This window comes from Neodiprion pinetum, chromosome 2 (assembly GCF_021155775.2).
Source record: "Neodiprion pinetum isolate iyNeoPine1 chromosome 2, iyNeoPine1.2, whole genome shotgun sequence".
Classification (NCBI taxonomy): domain Eukaryota; kingdom Metazoa; phylum Arthropoda; class Insecta; order Hymenoptera; family Diprionidae; genus Neodiprion; species Neodiprion pinetum.
In genome coordinates, this window is record NC_060233.1 from 8,018,565 (window position 1) to 8,034,307 (window position 15,743).

General features: G+C 39.0%; 1 protein-coding gene across 6 annotated transcripts in view; it reads right to left on the reverse strand.

Annotated features, from left to right (window-relative positions):
• Positions 1–1,224: 1,224 nt before the first annotated feature.
• The window catches only part of ckn (CRK like proto-oncogene, adaptor protein), a 53,232-nt gene continuing 38,713 nt past the window's right edge, over positions 1,225–15,743 (reverse strand). For all 6 annotated transcript variants that reach the window (XM_046612228.2, XM_046612234.2, XM_046612233.2 and 3 more), the window contains 6 exons: positions 6,743–7,015; positions 6,287–6,610; positions 5,200–5,537; positions 4,705–5,085; positions 3,909–4,307; positions 1,225–3,400 (listed from right to left, as the gene is read on the reverse strand). In XM_046612228.2, the coding sequence (XP_046468184.1) occupies positions 3,146–3,400; positions 3,909–4,307; positions 4,705–5,085; positions 5,200–5,537; positions 6,287–6,610; positions 6,743–7,015 (1,970 nt within the window). In that variant the 3' untranslated portion in view covers positions 1,225–3,145. The remainder of the gene's footprint in view (positions 3,401–3,908; positions 4,308–4,704; positions 5,086–5,199; positions 5,538–6,286; positions 6,611–6,742; positions 7,016–15,743) is intronic.

A 15,743-nucleotide genomic window follows, 5' to 3' on the forward strand; every position in this document is an offset into this window, starting at 1 on the left:
TCGCAAAATTACGTCGGAATGGTGCATGAAAGTCTTTATTCCAGCCCTTTTCAAAATCGCGAAAATTTTCGCCAAAAATGCAAAGGGGTTAGCCTTGCTTTTTTTTTTGCCGAAAAATTTTTGGTCCCAGATTCGATTCAAATGACCCTTTCCTGACTAATTGGACCCCCAGGAACTCAGAAAACGCAGCGAAAACAGCGTGGGATCAACAGGAGAGAAGTTACGAAGGAAAAAGCACCTGCTGAAAAATGTCGAAAACACAGGTTCTCGTTTTTCGGCTGTAACTTTTGATGCGTTGATCGCAGCGTATTGGGACTGCGCCCAATCGATTTCTCTCGCAAAATTACGTCGGAAAGGTGCATGAAAGTCTTTATTCCAGCCCTTTTCAAAATCGCGAAAATTTTCGCCAAAAATGCAAAGGGGTTAGCCTTGCTTTTTTTTTTGCCGAAAAATTTTTGGTCCCAGATTCGATTCAAATGACCCTTTCCTGACTAATTGGACCCCCAGGAACTCAGAAAACGCAGCGAAAACAGCGTGGGATCAACAGGAGAGAAGTTACGAAGGAAAAAGCACCAGCTGAAAAATGTGGAAAAAACAGGTTCTGGTTTTTTGGCTGTAACTTTGGATCCGTAGCTCGAAGCGTGTTCGGACTGCGCCCAATCGCTTTTTCTCGCAAAATTACATCGGAACAGTGCCAGGAAGAATTCATTCCAGCACTTCTCAGAATCGCGAAAATTTCACCCAAAAATGCAAAGGATCTCAGATTCGATATGTACGATCATTTTCTGACTAATCGGAGCCCCAGGAACTCAGAAAATGCAGCGAAAAGAGCTTTGGATCAACGGTCGAGAAGTTACGAAGGGAAGACCAGCAGCAGAAAAATTAGAAAAAAAAGTGTCATGTTTTTGGTCTGTTGTTCATGATGTGTTGCTGGCAACGATTTTTGTTAAAGAAGTAACGTCTAATATACGATTTCATCAATAGTACACTCGAATCCGACAAACTATAACTATTTCAACGTGAAAGCGGTGGTGTAGAACACATAATTTACACATTTGTATTTTGGTCGAAAGTATCACGATGAATAATTCAATGTGATTAAGTGTAAATACGTTTTCCGCACGATTCAACCTATGCGAAATTGTTTGTCGTTACTTATAGTCAAATGAGATGCTTAAATAAGGTAAGCATCAGTAAGATGAACTGGTCTTATTCAAATAACAATTCTCTTCATTATAATGTTATATTTAATGAATATTAAACCAACATGGAAGGGGGGGAGGGGTGTACAATACAGCTTAGGCGGACGCACATCTCGCCGAGCGAGACTGATCGGCGCATACCTTTGTACAAAAACTATAACTAGTATAATATATATTTATATATATAATATGTATATGTCACAGGCAAGTAGTGATCAGTAAGTACTCTACGCAACCTGTCACTGAATTATTTCAAAGTTCCACGCGGCAAATACATATATGCACACCTGTAATTCGATGTCATCACCATCACTTACTAAAATATCAACTAATTTATAGTAATATACGTATTTATGCGTGCTATACGCATCACTAAATCAATGCAAGAAATAGCGGCACGAGAAGTAGGTAAGTATTCCGATAAGGGGATAGTTCGCTTCGTACAATAATGTATACATAACGATTTTTTATATTACCTACATAGATATTTATGTATAAATGTCTAGGAACTTATAATAAAACTTTTGACATTCGTCGATAGAGATACTTTTTATATAGTGTAAATAAATCTGTAATTGTATATATGTAAACATTAAAATTCATCGTTGATTTGGTATAATAATAAACATCAAAATATAGCAGCCCGTCAGCTAGTATAACCTTTTCGGATCATCATTTGAATACTACCATGTAGATCCATGTCCAGTTATCGACGGTAAAAAAAAAAAAAAATTGTGGTAAAGGAACAAGGACGTTCGTAAAAAAGAGAAATAAAAGCAAACATGACCATGTTCATAGTGAGTCAGTACAAAACTCAAAATCACTGCTTGCCAATAACATCTATATGTAACTATACACCTATAGTAGTTAACAAGACAAGTCCATGGCCTGAATTGAACAGGCTCTTTTTTTCTGTACTTGAATAATCTTAAGAGTTAAGTAAATAATTCTTAAGTAGTGTGTGGGCACAGCACAGCGTAATTGTAGACCACTGTGCGCGTTTCTCTGCAGTCTCGTAGCACGTGTATAAAAGAGAAAAGGAGTTGCGGCACGTCGGTTTCTTTATTCTTTTGTTTGTTAATTTTTTTATATTATAGTATTACAGTAATATTATATTCACATTGTTATTGCCATATACAATAATAACCGTTGTACATTATTACCTGACTACCTATATATATAATATTACTGTAAGCAATAAATAATGTTAGTGCGTTCTCAATTTATGTAAACGTACCTAATTTATCGACTCATACGGTTCTTTTTTATAGTGGCAACTCAATTCACACGATTTCCATAAAACAAATTCAATCACCGTTTCATTGAAATTGGGTAGACATAACTAGAATAATAGCAAAATTATTCAAATATCAAGAGAACGTCGTGTTGAGTAACTGATGGAAGTAATGTTAACAATTACATACCTCAAACCAGCATAACTGTGGTAAACTAAATATTTAGAATCATGTCAATGATTCCGTTTACGCGTAAATAGATTAACTAGCACGCCTTTATATTCAAATCCGGGTCATACTTCAAATTCGTTCAACCTAAATTTAAATACGAAGCCAAAATGATTTTGCATTTTATTGACTGGAATTAACGATTTGATTTCAACGTAATAAGTCAAGTACTCTCATTACCATATGCTATCTATAAGAGCGATACACGTTACAAAGGGGTCTCAATAAAACTAGATACCTAAAATATGGAGAGCTGCCCCATTGACTGATCTTGAATTTGTGCCATTTTTAATTGATATAATACGGTAGTGTCAATATTTAGATAAGCCACGTCTCCTCCTCATCCTTAATTCGCGTGCGCACAGTTCTTGGTTGTCAGAAGGAATGTCACGTATTAAATAAATTCATTCAATTATCTTCATCGCTATGGCAACAATAATTGCGCTACGAGCGAACAGCAGTAGCGGGCAAAGGCAGTAATTAGGGATTGAGGCCCTGACGTTTCTCCTCTTCAAGCATGGCGTCTAGCTCGTCTGTAAGATTGGCAAGCATGTTCCCGATGTCGTTCAAGACATCCCCGGTCTCTTGACCAGTTCCCGCACCAGAATGATGATGTCCCATCATGCCACCCATCGGAGGACTTGTGTAATCCTGTGCTCTCGCCGCTCTCTGTTTTATTGTCCCTGCATTCTCGTTCGCAAACGGTAAGGAGTCTGATTCAGTGCTCGAACTTGACTGGAAATTGTAGAAAAATTTTTATAGGATTAGCACAAGCCGATATTTACTGCTAATTCCGGTACGAATACCATGTTTTCATTTAAATCTGTCTATGTCAAACATCTTTCAGTTGGCTTATGTAACATCGATCAGCGTTACGCTCTGAAACTATAGAACTATCCAGGCACCACAAAGTTTTTAATCAGATATAGTAATCAATCATAAAGTTTCCGAAAAACTGTTCGAATAGACAAAAGACGAAGAATAAATTCGACGTTGTTGTACACATATTTCTTGCTACATCCTTTTCCTACAATTTTACGATTATTCAATTGATTTATCTGAATAACGCTAGAACTATGAATGGGTTGTCTTCCGTTCTTCTTCACTCATACTAAAATCTGACAATTCAAAAATCCAGCTAGTCATAAAATCAGAATATCCAAAGGTTCCTTGCAACAAATGCAGGTCCCCAGTTGATGTGAAAAAAACCCCTGCACGTTTGATAAAAAGTTTAAAAACCCACCTTAAAACTAGCGTCAGATCCGTTGCGATGTTGCAGGGCGAGAGAGGCAATTAGCTCGTGTTCTTCATTGACACTAACACCTACGCTGCCCCAGGATCTTGACATGGAGGAGTGTGGTCGGATTTGTTGCGACTGGGCGGATTGTGCAGGCGCTGGAGCCGGCGGTGGCGGAATCATTTCATCGCAGGAAGCTGTCGGAACAGGACCGCTACAATCTATTACAACTTCTCCCGTTCCTCCACCAACTGATGTCCCAATTTCACGAGAACTCTGGCGTCGCGGCGGCGACGGTGGTCGACGTTTCGGTAAATGGGGGCTGCTCTCAAGCCCGTAAGTAAGTTGATATTTGTTATCAAAATCGCGCGGCAACGATTTAAACTGTCCAGGAGTGGCGGTGACCTGTGATTAAAAATTTCACAATAAGTATAATTGATACCCTTCAATTATACAGTCTTGAAGACGATGTGGATCGTCAAGGTGGAACGAATTCGCGTGAAACTTTCACAAACGGCATTGTGACGAGATCCAACAGGTAAAACTACGAACAGATTCTGATCTTTGTTTGCTATATACAGAACTGTTGATGAAATATTTTCTTACAACAAATATTCTGATTAACAGCGACTAAGACCAGGATATTATCCCTTCAAAAGCATCTTATACCAATTTGTTGCAAGAAAATTTTTTACGAAACATATTTTGTGACCCGATCTAAAGATTGATTCAACTTCAGATACGCCTGATACGAGCATTTGGTTCAAAATCTATGAACAAATCTACGAAACCGTCAACCTACCTTAGCGATGGGTCGTGGACGTACCAGACAGTGTCTTGGTCTGGGTAGAGTGCCGCCACCAGCTTCTATCGCTGCTTCATTAGTCGGCGTCAAGTCACCATCCTCATAGCTTCGAGGTCGCCACTCAGTTTGAGTCGGTTGAACATGGGTAGGCGAAGGTGGATAACTAAGAGGAGCATCTTCGAGGCTCTCGAGGGATTTGCCACGAGGCCCTGTCCTTGCTACTGTGTAATCTAAGCTCTGAGGCATAGCAGCGTACATGCTTCGCCACGTCGAGGTCGAATTCACCTCATTTCCTCTTTGAAACGACCTAAGTACCGGCGACGAGCAGTCTTCATCAGGGGACGGCAAATCTGGTCCACCACGTTGGATAACAACATCCTACAAATGAAGATCATATAATAATTCAAACAACAGAAGAACTGTGTTCAATCTTCTTATCATAACGATACTCCAAAAAAACATCTGCATAAAATTGAAATTTTATTACTGTACCTGTGTGTGACCAGGGTGCGGTGGAAGACGAGCGAGATCGAGAGGCTGTATGCGTTTACCAGCACGTATGTCTTTCACCCGTTTAATAGCGAGGAGAAGTCGCTTTTGGTGACCAAGCCTGACAATACCAATATCTTCAAGGTCCTCCCAAGTCAGAGTCGTTACATCTTCGACTGACCGCATGCCTTGCTGCTGCAGCGCACCCAAATACTCTTCTAGTCTTAAAAGTCTCAACCATTCTTCAAGCGAGCCAGGCACATGCTCCGGCAAACCATCACCGACGTTTAAATTATCGATTTCTGCTTTAAGTCGCTTTCGATGATTCGGTTTCTTAATACCTGCAGGATGAAAATATCAATTTTATTTTTTATTTTGATTCTTATTCCTACAGCAGTAATTAATGTTGAAATAAAATATTCATACCCCTCTAGATATTACAGTCTACTTGGAATATAACATTTTAACGAAGAAACTGTATTCAACTTATCTAAATTCAATTGTATGGTATCGAGGAGATCGAGGAGATGGAATATTTCAGTTTTGCGGATGAGGACTTTTTTTTTTTTAAAATCATTATTACCATACAAAGCGTTTAATCTTTCAATTGCTCATTTTATATTCCAGGGACACACCGAGTAGCCTTTAATGAATTCGTGAAAGGGAGGTCAAAGAGAAGAATACTCGATCGCATGTCTCTATCGTATTTGAAAACTAGATGATAAAACATCGCAAAAGAGTGACAATTTCATGGAAGGATATCTTGTTTTGTTTATTGACTACAAAACATGTAAGAAGATAAGTTTGCTATTTAATAATCGAAACGAGACGAAGAATCAGAATTGAATCCATGGTGAAAACTCCAAAAGTCGATAATTAAATGGAAACACAACGCTTACGTTATCAAATTACAGTGATTCCTATGTTTCGATCCAAATACGGACAGGAAATGGTAGAGACTATTACGTTAAAGTCAGAACCATCCACGAATGAAGCCAGTTACCCTGAATCTTCTCAAAGTAATTTTAATGATGGTAATTTTCTTAAAATGCCTGTTCGGATATCAAAGATTATCTTTTTAAATTTATACCTATAGCTGTGAGATCCTCCGGGGTCATTCGGGTTATGGTAGCAAGATCGTATCCCGCCGAAGCGAATAAAGTAAAGTACTCCTCGAACTGGAGTTCGGTAAGCCAGGCGTGTACCACGTCGAGATCTGCTGGCCGATCCGGATGACTTCCCAGGGAACTGATCGAGCACCGTGGCGATGAGGCCAGGGCCCCTGGTCCTCTGGGACCCAGATGATAGCCGGAAGCTCTTCCGGAATCGAGGGAAGCGGTCGAGTGCCTCGAACCAGAGCCTGACCCAGAACTGCCGGGACTGTCTCTGCCCGGACTTTGAGTCATGTCGATACCTGTGAGATGAGAACGAATGATCGAATGATAAAAAAAAAAAAAAAGCAAAACAAAACAAAACAGAATTATACACGGAATGTCGAAGATTGTGAATTCGTCGAGGGTTTAGCTATTCGCGAAATTAGACGTACCCTGATCCTCGGCATGGGCGTACTTCCCGACGACGGGGGGAAAGGCGAATCCAGGATGGGTGAAAATCGGACCGGGACTCTTTCCGGCCGGCATTCCGTAGGATCCGTCGTCACCGCCGCCCCCGCTCCCCGACAAAAAGCAGCCATCTTCGCTGCTCGCATATCCCGCGGAACCGAAAGACGAACCGGAGTGTCGGAAGACGTCCGGGACGGCTGGTGGAGCAACCTTTTTAACTTGGGCCACTGCTTTCGAAGGTCGGCTCATGCCGCCCACTGAAACATTCCGAAGAATAGATTATGCAGATTATAGATTGTTGGTAATTGAGAATGGAAACAACTTTCCCAATGACAATAATCGGTGAATTTTCACGTAGTCGCAGTTGAATTACTGAACGAGGTGTAGAATGATGAAGGTAAATTCAATCGAATTTAATTTGATAAAAAAATAAAAAAAAAAAAAAATTCGTTCCTTCAAAGAAGATAAATGAGAAAAACTCTTCTAATTGGAAGTAGGTACACATACGATGAGAGTTTAGGCGTAAGGAATTTCTTTAATTTCTTTGAATACTGAAAGCATTTGGCTAGTCAGATTAAAAAGGAATTGCAGCTAATTTTGTCCCATGAATGAACCTTTCATCAGAGAGAATAATCTGACTATGTAAACACGTTACAATTGGTTAAACGATGTGCTTTTAGCAGTTAAAACAAATAGCATACATCGACGTGGTCACTGTGTGTATAAACGAGTATAAATATACTATTTTCGTAGTTCGATTTCGTGCAGTTTTCTGATCTTTCTCTAAATCGAGAAAACCAACACGTTTCCAATCAAACTGAATTCAATCAACTTCATCAGCTGCAAGTTCTAAATCGTTATTTCCTAATTTCTCGCCTATATACACCATTTAGTGAAGATTGGCACCGTGCACCCCGATCACGCGCAATGAATTTTAAAAGGCACGCCACGTTTCACTGATTGGCCATTGCGATTTGAAAAACACTTATCGTTACTGTGCACTGCGCAGATTCGTGATTTGTAGACAAAATGCCGCGAGAAAAAAAGTTTGAAAAGAAAAAAAAAACACAGAACCATAGAGTGTCTCCATGGACCGCGAAATGAGAAACATCATCCTACCACCCCCAATCGAATCCTTCTCGGAGGTTACACCGACGTTGACAACCGTTCATAGGAACGAGATCATCGCATTAATACACTCGGTAATTCTGTAAGTTGAAAACTGAGACGCGGTGGTTAAATTTTTCGTGAAAACAAAGAGAAAAAACAACCACAACGTACGAGGAGGAGTAGCAAAGAACAGGACGAAGAAGCCACGAGACTACGGCGACCACTACGGGACGGGAACAACGCCGTCCTTCTCCCACCACCCCCATGAAACGCCATGCAACGCCACGCGATGGAATGGGATGGAATGGGATGGGATGCCATGCCGGTGGCAGGAGCTACACGACGAGGAGGACCGTCCTCCTCCACCTCCTCGTCCTCCTCCTCGCCGTCAAGGTATACCTTAGCGTCGAGAAACGTGGCTGCAACATCAGCATCAGCATCAGCAGCACCAACCAACAGAAGGAACTAACAGCAACGTAGCGAGTGTATGTATGCTCATCTCGAGGAACAGGTTTTCACTGGCGTAGGAAGCGTCTAAATTTAAATCGTATACTTGACCGTAAGCCGGATTGTGTCGCAAGCTAGTTTCGAAAAAAAAAAATAATCCACCCGTAATTTTCCTCCTACCTAACCGTCCACCCCTTCAACGTATACAAAGGTTGTTTTTGAGATAATGAGATGGGGAGACCATGCATGTGGTTTAGCGGCTAGGCCATTATGAGAGAGAGATTTTGAAGTCCGAATCAAGGGCTTTTTAACATCTTCAAGTGCTGTCAGTTGCGTGATGTTCAATGTGCGCGTTGTGCTCGTATACGTATACACTGTAGTTAGTCGAAAGAGGATTTTCTTCTTTCTTTAAACTTAATTTTTAATCCGGGAGCTGCCGCTTTTACACACGTAAACGTTAGCCAACGGTAGGACTGGAGACAATCAACCTTTATTAAATGATTGAAGAGTATTACGCAGAAACAAGACCGACAAACGCAATTTCAGCCATGCTGGAATAACTATTGTTAACGAAATTGACATCTTTTTTCAACCACAACGACATGAAATATTAGCGACTTGGTAACTTGTCGAGTCCATTGATCATCGTACAGTAATTCATGACAATCACACCTACGCAGAGGCTGACAAATTACCAATGATCAGTGTTCTCTTGTATAAGATATTTGTAACAAGTCGTATCTTCGTTTAGATTTCTATTCTCAGGATCGTTAATTATTCGGTAAAGAAGCATCGATCTTATGACAAAGAAAATCTGACGAGAAAAAAACAATGTCTTGGATCTCAATCTTATCAGAGACGTTGAGAGTAAACGTGCCATTCGAAATGTCGCAAACAGGTGAATATGCGAAAATGCGGAAAAATTGAAAGGATCAAATATGGTTTTCATCAAGGTGTTGCAACCTCACGCGAGTTTCATCAATTATTCATTGTTAGAAGACATTCTTCTTTGCTCTAAGTTAGTCTGAAACGTACAGCATCGGTGTCATCAGCAGCAGTAGCAGCAACAGCAGCAGCAGCAGCAGCTGAGACACAGAACCAAAGTGGGTACAAGGTATGTGTTAAGAAAAGAAGAACGAGGTCGTACAACTTGTCTAAGATTATCTCTATATCCGTTACAATGTTTACGTATCTAACCACCGCGCGTGTAACCCTGGACAAGAGGTTTTCTTTGTACTGCATCTTGATAGAGAAGATTACGATAAGATGAAGAAGGAAATAGAACAAGTTTAGTCTTGGAGCATATAAACGCGTGTGTATTTACCTATATTGAAAACACAGGATGGGGTGGGAGGCGAATCGGGCGTCTATTCCCGACGTTTCTAAATTTCCCATTTCCTCAATTTCCCGCAACTGTGAAATCTTGAAGCAACAAGAAACGCACTTTTCCAACAACGACTTGCAAGCTCCGAAATGGAAGCTTACGTTACTCCTCGTTACTTCGTGAGTGCAAGCAGTGTTAAACAGCGGTTTGTTGTTCCAAGTGCCACGCCACCGCTGTAAACTAGAAGGTGGCAAAAAAGATGTGAAAGGGTGTCGGTGGTAGAGAAGTGCGCGACGTTGTATACACAATACCTTAAAAAATAAAAAAATTAAAAAAAAGAGAGAGAGGGGAAGAAAAGGAGTCGAAGAAGTCAAGACACGCACACGCGCACATGTTGGATCTTCCCACGCATCGTTTCACCGCACTCCACGCGATCTTTTCGATCGAACATGGCACACAGACTGCACATATACACGCGATTCTCAAGTAAAATAAATAATATTATTATTGCAGGGAAACGTGGTATGTGGTGTGTAGTATTTTTTATGCCGAAAACGAGAGCCGAGTGATGAAAACAGATGATGAAAATAAATAAATAAATAAATAAATAGAAATTCGTCTCACGCGTGTGACGGTTGGGTTATAGTTATCTCGCCTGTGTTTCGTGGGTGGACAGCTACCTTATAATATCCTCTACTACCTACATACCGGGTTATAATACGTGGGTAAACCACCGCGACCACAGAAACGTAGAGTCGAGGATGAGAGACCGACGACGTCGTATGGTGGTTGGTGTGTGTCTTACAGAAGGAAGGTGCGAAGAGGTGATGAAAAAGGATACAGAGGAATATGTGTGTGTATATATATATATACATGAAATATGGGAAAGAAAGGAAAGGAGTAAAATCCCCGAGGAGCCAACACACCGTGTCAATTGCTTAAGTTACGTTAATGCTGTGCGTATACGTATACAACCACTATCCGGTAGAGAGGATCGGAAGTTAGAAAAGGTAAAAGATGGAAAAAACGGGGGAGGGAGGAAAGGTGTGAATCATCCCGGACGACGCGTGAATTTTGAAAAAAAAATTTTTGTAAATAATAAATTTACACGTAACATGATATGTTTGTTCAGTAACATCTGAACGTCAATATACAAACGGTTTTAGTAGAAAATTTAATCGTTTTTTTTTCCATCTTCCTCTTCTTCTCTTTGGGAATAAATTAATACATTGGATTCGTAATATAACGTTTTAATATATATATACATGTGTGTGTTTGCAGAGTATCATCTTCAGAATATTTGCAACTTTTGGCGAAAGTTTCGCTAGTTATTTCAGACTTCACGATCGATGGTGAAACTTATTCTTTTCGAGAGAGAAAAAAAAATAAAAATTGAAAGAAATGAACAAATCTTTACTCAAGAGTTATCGCATCGTCACGATTAATACTTGGATTCTACGATTTCGCGAGTTTCATCATCGAGATATTTGGCATACTCTATTTAGGTATGTTAAACTTGTGCAACGAGAATATTGGTTGAGATGAATTACCAATTTCTGCAGCTTTCGTCGCATCGCTGTTGAATGTTGTTCAATAATTACAACTATACTGATGCATTGATCAATTGTAATATTAATTTTTGTTCAATAAACGGATTTATCGAAGATTCTTCCCTCTACTTAATATTCCACATATATTTATACATATATTCAAATTATTACAACAGCCTACACACACAAATCATAGCCTAGACCGATTTTTTTTTTTCACACCACTCCGCGAAGCACAGCGAGAGGTTGAGTTTTATGAGAAGCTGCAAGGCAGAGAAGTAGGAGAAAAAAGCAAGCAAGTAAAGGAGAAAGAAAACAGCGAAGAAGTCGAACAAGAAACTAGTTCAAATATACAATTTTTATGGACCGCCTACTACTACTACTGCTACGACTATAGAATAACATTAAATACGAGCGAGTTGAATAATATTTCTTATTTTTCTTTTTTTTTTCCATTAAAAATCTAAACCACGTTGCGCTGCATCCAAGCAGCAGTTTGCGTGGTTTAAAATTATGTTCGTTCCTGAATTTAGATCCCGGATATTTTTCACCCAATAAACAGATAGTAGAGAGAAGAAAAAAATTATTCCATAAAGAATCGGACGATATAATTCAATTTGCACCTAGCTGTAAAAAATTTTAATATACCGTCAAAATAACCGGCGTCTATAAAGTACAGAAAAAAAAAACGTTTTTTTTTATAACCGCAGTCGTGACGAGGTCTCACAAAATTTTTCGACAGTGTGTGTGCGTGTACATAGAAGGAACAATAAATTTTAGTATCATCGTGTACTTGGAGGGTCGAGGGTTTGATTGCGAGAAACTGAGGTCTAGGAGCTCCCAGCTTCTGTTCGCCGCTACCTTAGCTGGTGAGCAACGCTAAACGATACCGAGATCTATGGTGTACACTCGGATATCTCGATTCCGCACTTTTCAACTGAATCCAAAAGTCTAAGGCTGAATTGATGTAGAAAATTTTAAAAATCCAAAGGGAAACTTGGATATTATCATTCCAAGAAAAATGCAAACCCCACGTGTGAAATTAGAAATTTTTGAAAAAAGACTTGATAACCTGCAAATATATTATCATTACCAGCTCGAAGCTGTTAAAAATTTAGAACGAGTTCGAAGGAGTTGTATTTCCAAAGTCCGAATACACTTTGCTTTTTAAAAATATAGATTACTCAATTTGAGACGATCCATTTTTCCTAAGAAATGACTTGTTACATCAACGTTACTAATTTCACTCTCTTTTATCATCGATTGTTCAATCGTCCAAATTCGTATTAAATTCTATGCCGCAGAGTGTACGACACGGCATACCTTGCAGACCTTGGTACAAGTATACATGGATACCGGATTGCGTAATATTTACACAAACTTCATAATTCACCTCACAGTGTCTAGGTATAAAAATTTAGAAGCGTATGATATAAGAAGTCTCGGTATAGGTCTAATAAAGAAAAAAAAGGTGGGTAAGATGAAAGTGTGAGTTATAACGGTATAATATCGTCAAGGGTAAAACCGTAAGTGATATCTATATATATATATATATATATGCCGCAGGTCTACAAAATGACGGTTATCATTTTTCACGGTGAGAGAGTTTGTGTTTATTTTTTCCTTTTCTTCTTCTCGTAACAGCGAGCAACGAAAACTAGAATTTGGTAGGAGAAACGACGAAATATTTTCACTGTCGTTTCACCCAAACCGTAAACCAACCCCAAAGACTCGACTGTTGATGCTTAAGACACACGTTTAAGCCGCACAGCAACTCGGTAAGAAACCGTCGAGCCTATGCCAAGAGACGTTGCCATAGAAACGTTTCTTAATTAATCATTAAGAGTCTCTTGCGTACATACATACTGTATACCTAATGCCACGTCGCGTTAATTAACGCTCGCAAATTGCTCCTCTGAATTGGCAAGGGACATTATCAATCCCACTCCAGCATCCGCAATTACAGTCTCACCTTTTTTCATCTCTCTCTCTCTCTATCTCTCTCTCTTTCTCGCTAACAAATATACTTGACATAATTTTGAAAATTAAATTTTCTTCGCGGTTACACGCAGCTTCTGCAATTTCAAATTCCTGTATCAATAGCTTCGAGTTGGCAAGTTTTTCATATGCAAAGGAAAAGAATTATTTGATATTCGTTTGATTCGACTACTAAATGCTATAGCGAAACGCGGCGAGAACACAATACTTATTTAATTCGACAAAATACTTTTGTCCGACGAAATATACTCGTGAATACTTGATATAGAATTGAACATGTATTAATAGTTTTGATTACTTGTCATCGATATCAATTTCGATGACTCGATACTTGGTATTATGCTTTCTTCGTTCACGATAGGTCCGATGGCAATTTTATCTTACGTTTTCTGTACCCGACTTCCCAGCTAAGAACCCGATTTTATAAATATCTCTAAAGCCACTTCCGTAGCGAGAGAGTTCGCCGCCTAGCGGCCGTTTACAGTACTAATATACTATATTTACGACGAATATATCCTCTACTTGTTTCGAAGCATGTTTATGTGGTGTTTCTTTCGATCGGTGTAAATTTTTTTTTGGCTGGATTCATGTACCTATTTTATTTCAAGTACCTAATCGTTTCTTTCAACTAACATACGACACGGCTAAACAGTACATAAACTTGAAATCAAATGATATTCAGTTGACTCAATTTTAAAAACACATCAAAAAGATGCAATCGAATCAATACTTCACTCAATCGCGACAAGGAAGGCTTGAATTGAATCGAGAAATTCGCTTGGCTAAATCATTTTGACAAACTGACTAAATCGAAATTGTTGACTTGAAGTCATCGTATCTGGAACAAATGAGGCTATGACTAGATCGTGAATGGTCTCCAATAAAATCTATTCTGTTAGTTCAATAATTCCTTTCCCTCCGTGTTCTTTTTTTTTTTTTTTTTTTTTTTTTTTGGAAATCCGACATTACATACTGTATATATAAGATATCATGACTGACTGCGACATGCAAGATTATAGGCCAAGGATGTCTTGATGATAAAATTTAAGACGAAGAAAAATAATGTGGTTTAGGATAGAAACGGCTGCCAGCCAAGGTAAAAAGGACTGAAATTATAGGGGGAAATACCGTCTGACACTTCTTATCACGCGGTTACTTAAACGCTGTTTGCACCCGCTCTGTTTACACAACTATTGAAACTGATTCGAGGAATAGACATAGTCGAGCTCTCGGCGGCGTAACTTTGAGAGATTTGAAGAGAGATGCTCCATTCGGTAGAAGATACGTTAAAAGTTTGTTTCTCCCCCTCATTGCGGACCAAAGACTCGTCGGAATTATTTATTACCGTGGTATAGAAATTGGAAATAAATTAAATTCATCCTGAACAAATTTGGCATTCACGTTTTAACTAATTTGGTCTCGTGGTTTCAATATGATAAACTCTTTTCAGGTTTTACAGATCCAAAGTTTGCCTTACAGGAACGGAGATGTGACAATTTTTTTTTTTTTTTATTGTTCAATATCCACGGATTTTCGATCAGTTAAACAAACTGATTTTGATTAATAATTTTTTCAATAAATCGATTAGTTTACGGTTTCGATTAATCGTTCTTTCCGATTGATCAATTAATCGAATTTGCCTTATAATAATTCTGCAAGTCAATCCGGTATTATTAATCGAAACAGTAGATTAATCGATTAATTGAAAAACCGGTCAATCGAAAAACTCAATTAATCGATCAACTGCACAACACTGATATGCGTAAATAAATATCTATACTTTTCGAAATACCTACATTAAGAAAATGACGAGAATCTGAAAGAAACGACGTCTCGTTTAATAGTCGAGATTGCAGCAAGCGATTCCTGAATTCCATAGTGCGAAATCGTCACTTTGTTACGTATAATCTAATCGAGCGGTGCTGTACGTACATAACAATACAATAAATACGGTACATAGGTGAGGAAACAAACCCCGTATACAATCATAAATCGATCGTCTTTCCCCTAGATTTCACCTATCCGAATCTAATTCAAGCTGCGTTTGAAGACAGGACAGCCAGGCGAACTGGATATAAAGATATCGCTTATAGATTTATTGCCGGGTGTTAACAACGTTGGTCGTAGGAAAAAATAGAGAAAAAAAAACAATCCTCTCGAATGCTTTCTTATCTGGCACGTCAGTAATTCAGATTGCGATCAGCGTAGCGGCATGTCATGCCTGCGGATCGCTCTGTAAGAAAACTCGTATCGCAACAACCTGTTCATTCGCACTATAATAATACCTGAACTCGCTCACTTCACTTCACTTCACTTCACTTCACTTCACTTCACTTCACTTCGCTTCACCTATTGTATAATAATATTCTGCCAAAGAATTGTGAAGGCTCGCGGAAAAAAAGATAGGAAGAATTGACTTGTTTATTTCTTCAGTCAACCTTCGTCCCCCCCGAAATTATTTCTATTATATATAGAATGGTTACATTGTTCAAAATATTTGATGAAAATAACTGAATATCAAAATAATAATTACAAGCGTCGCATAGTTTTACAAAC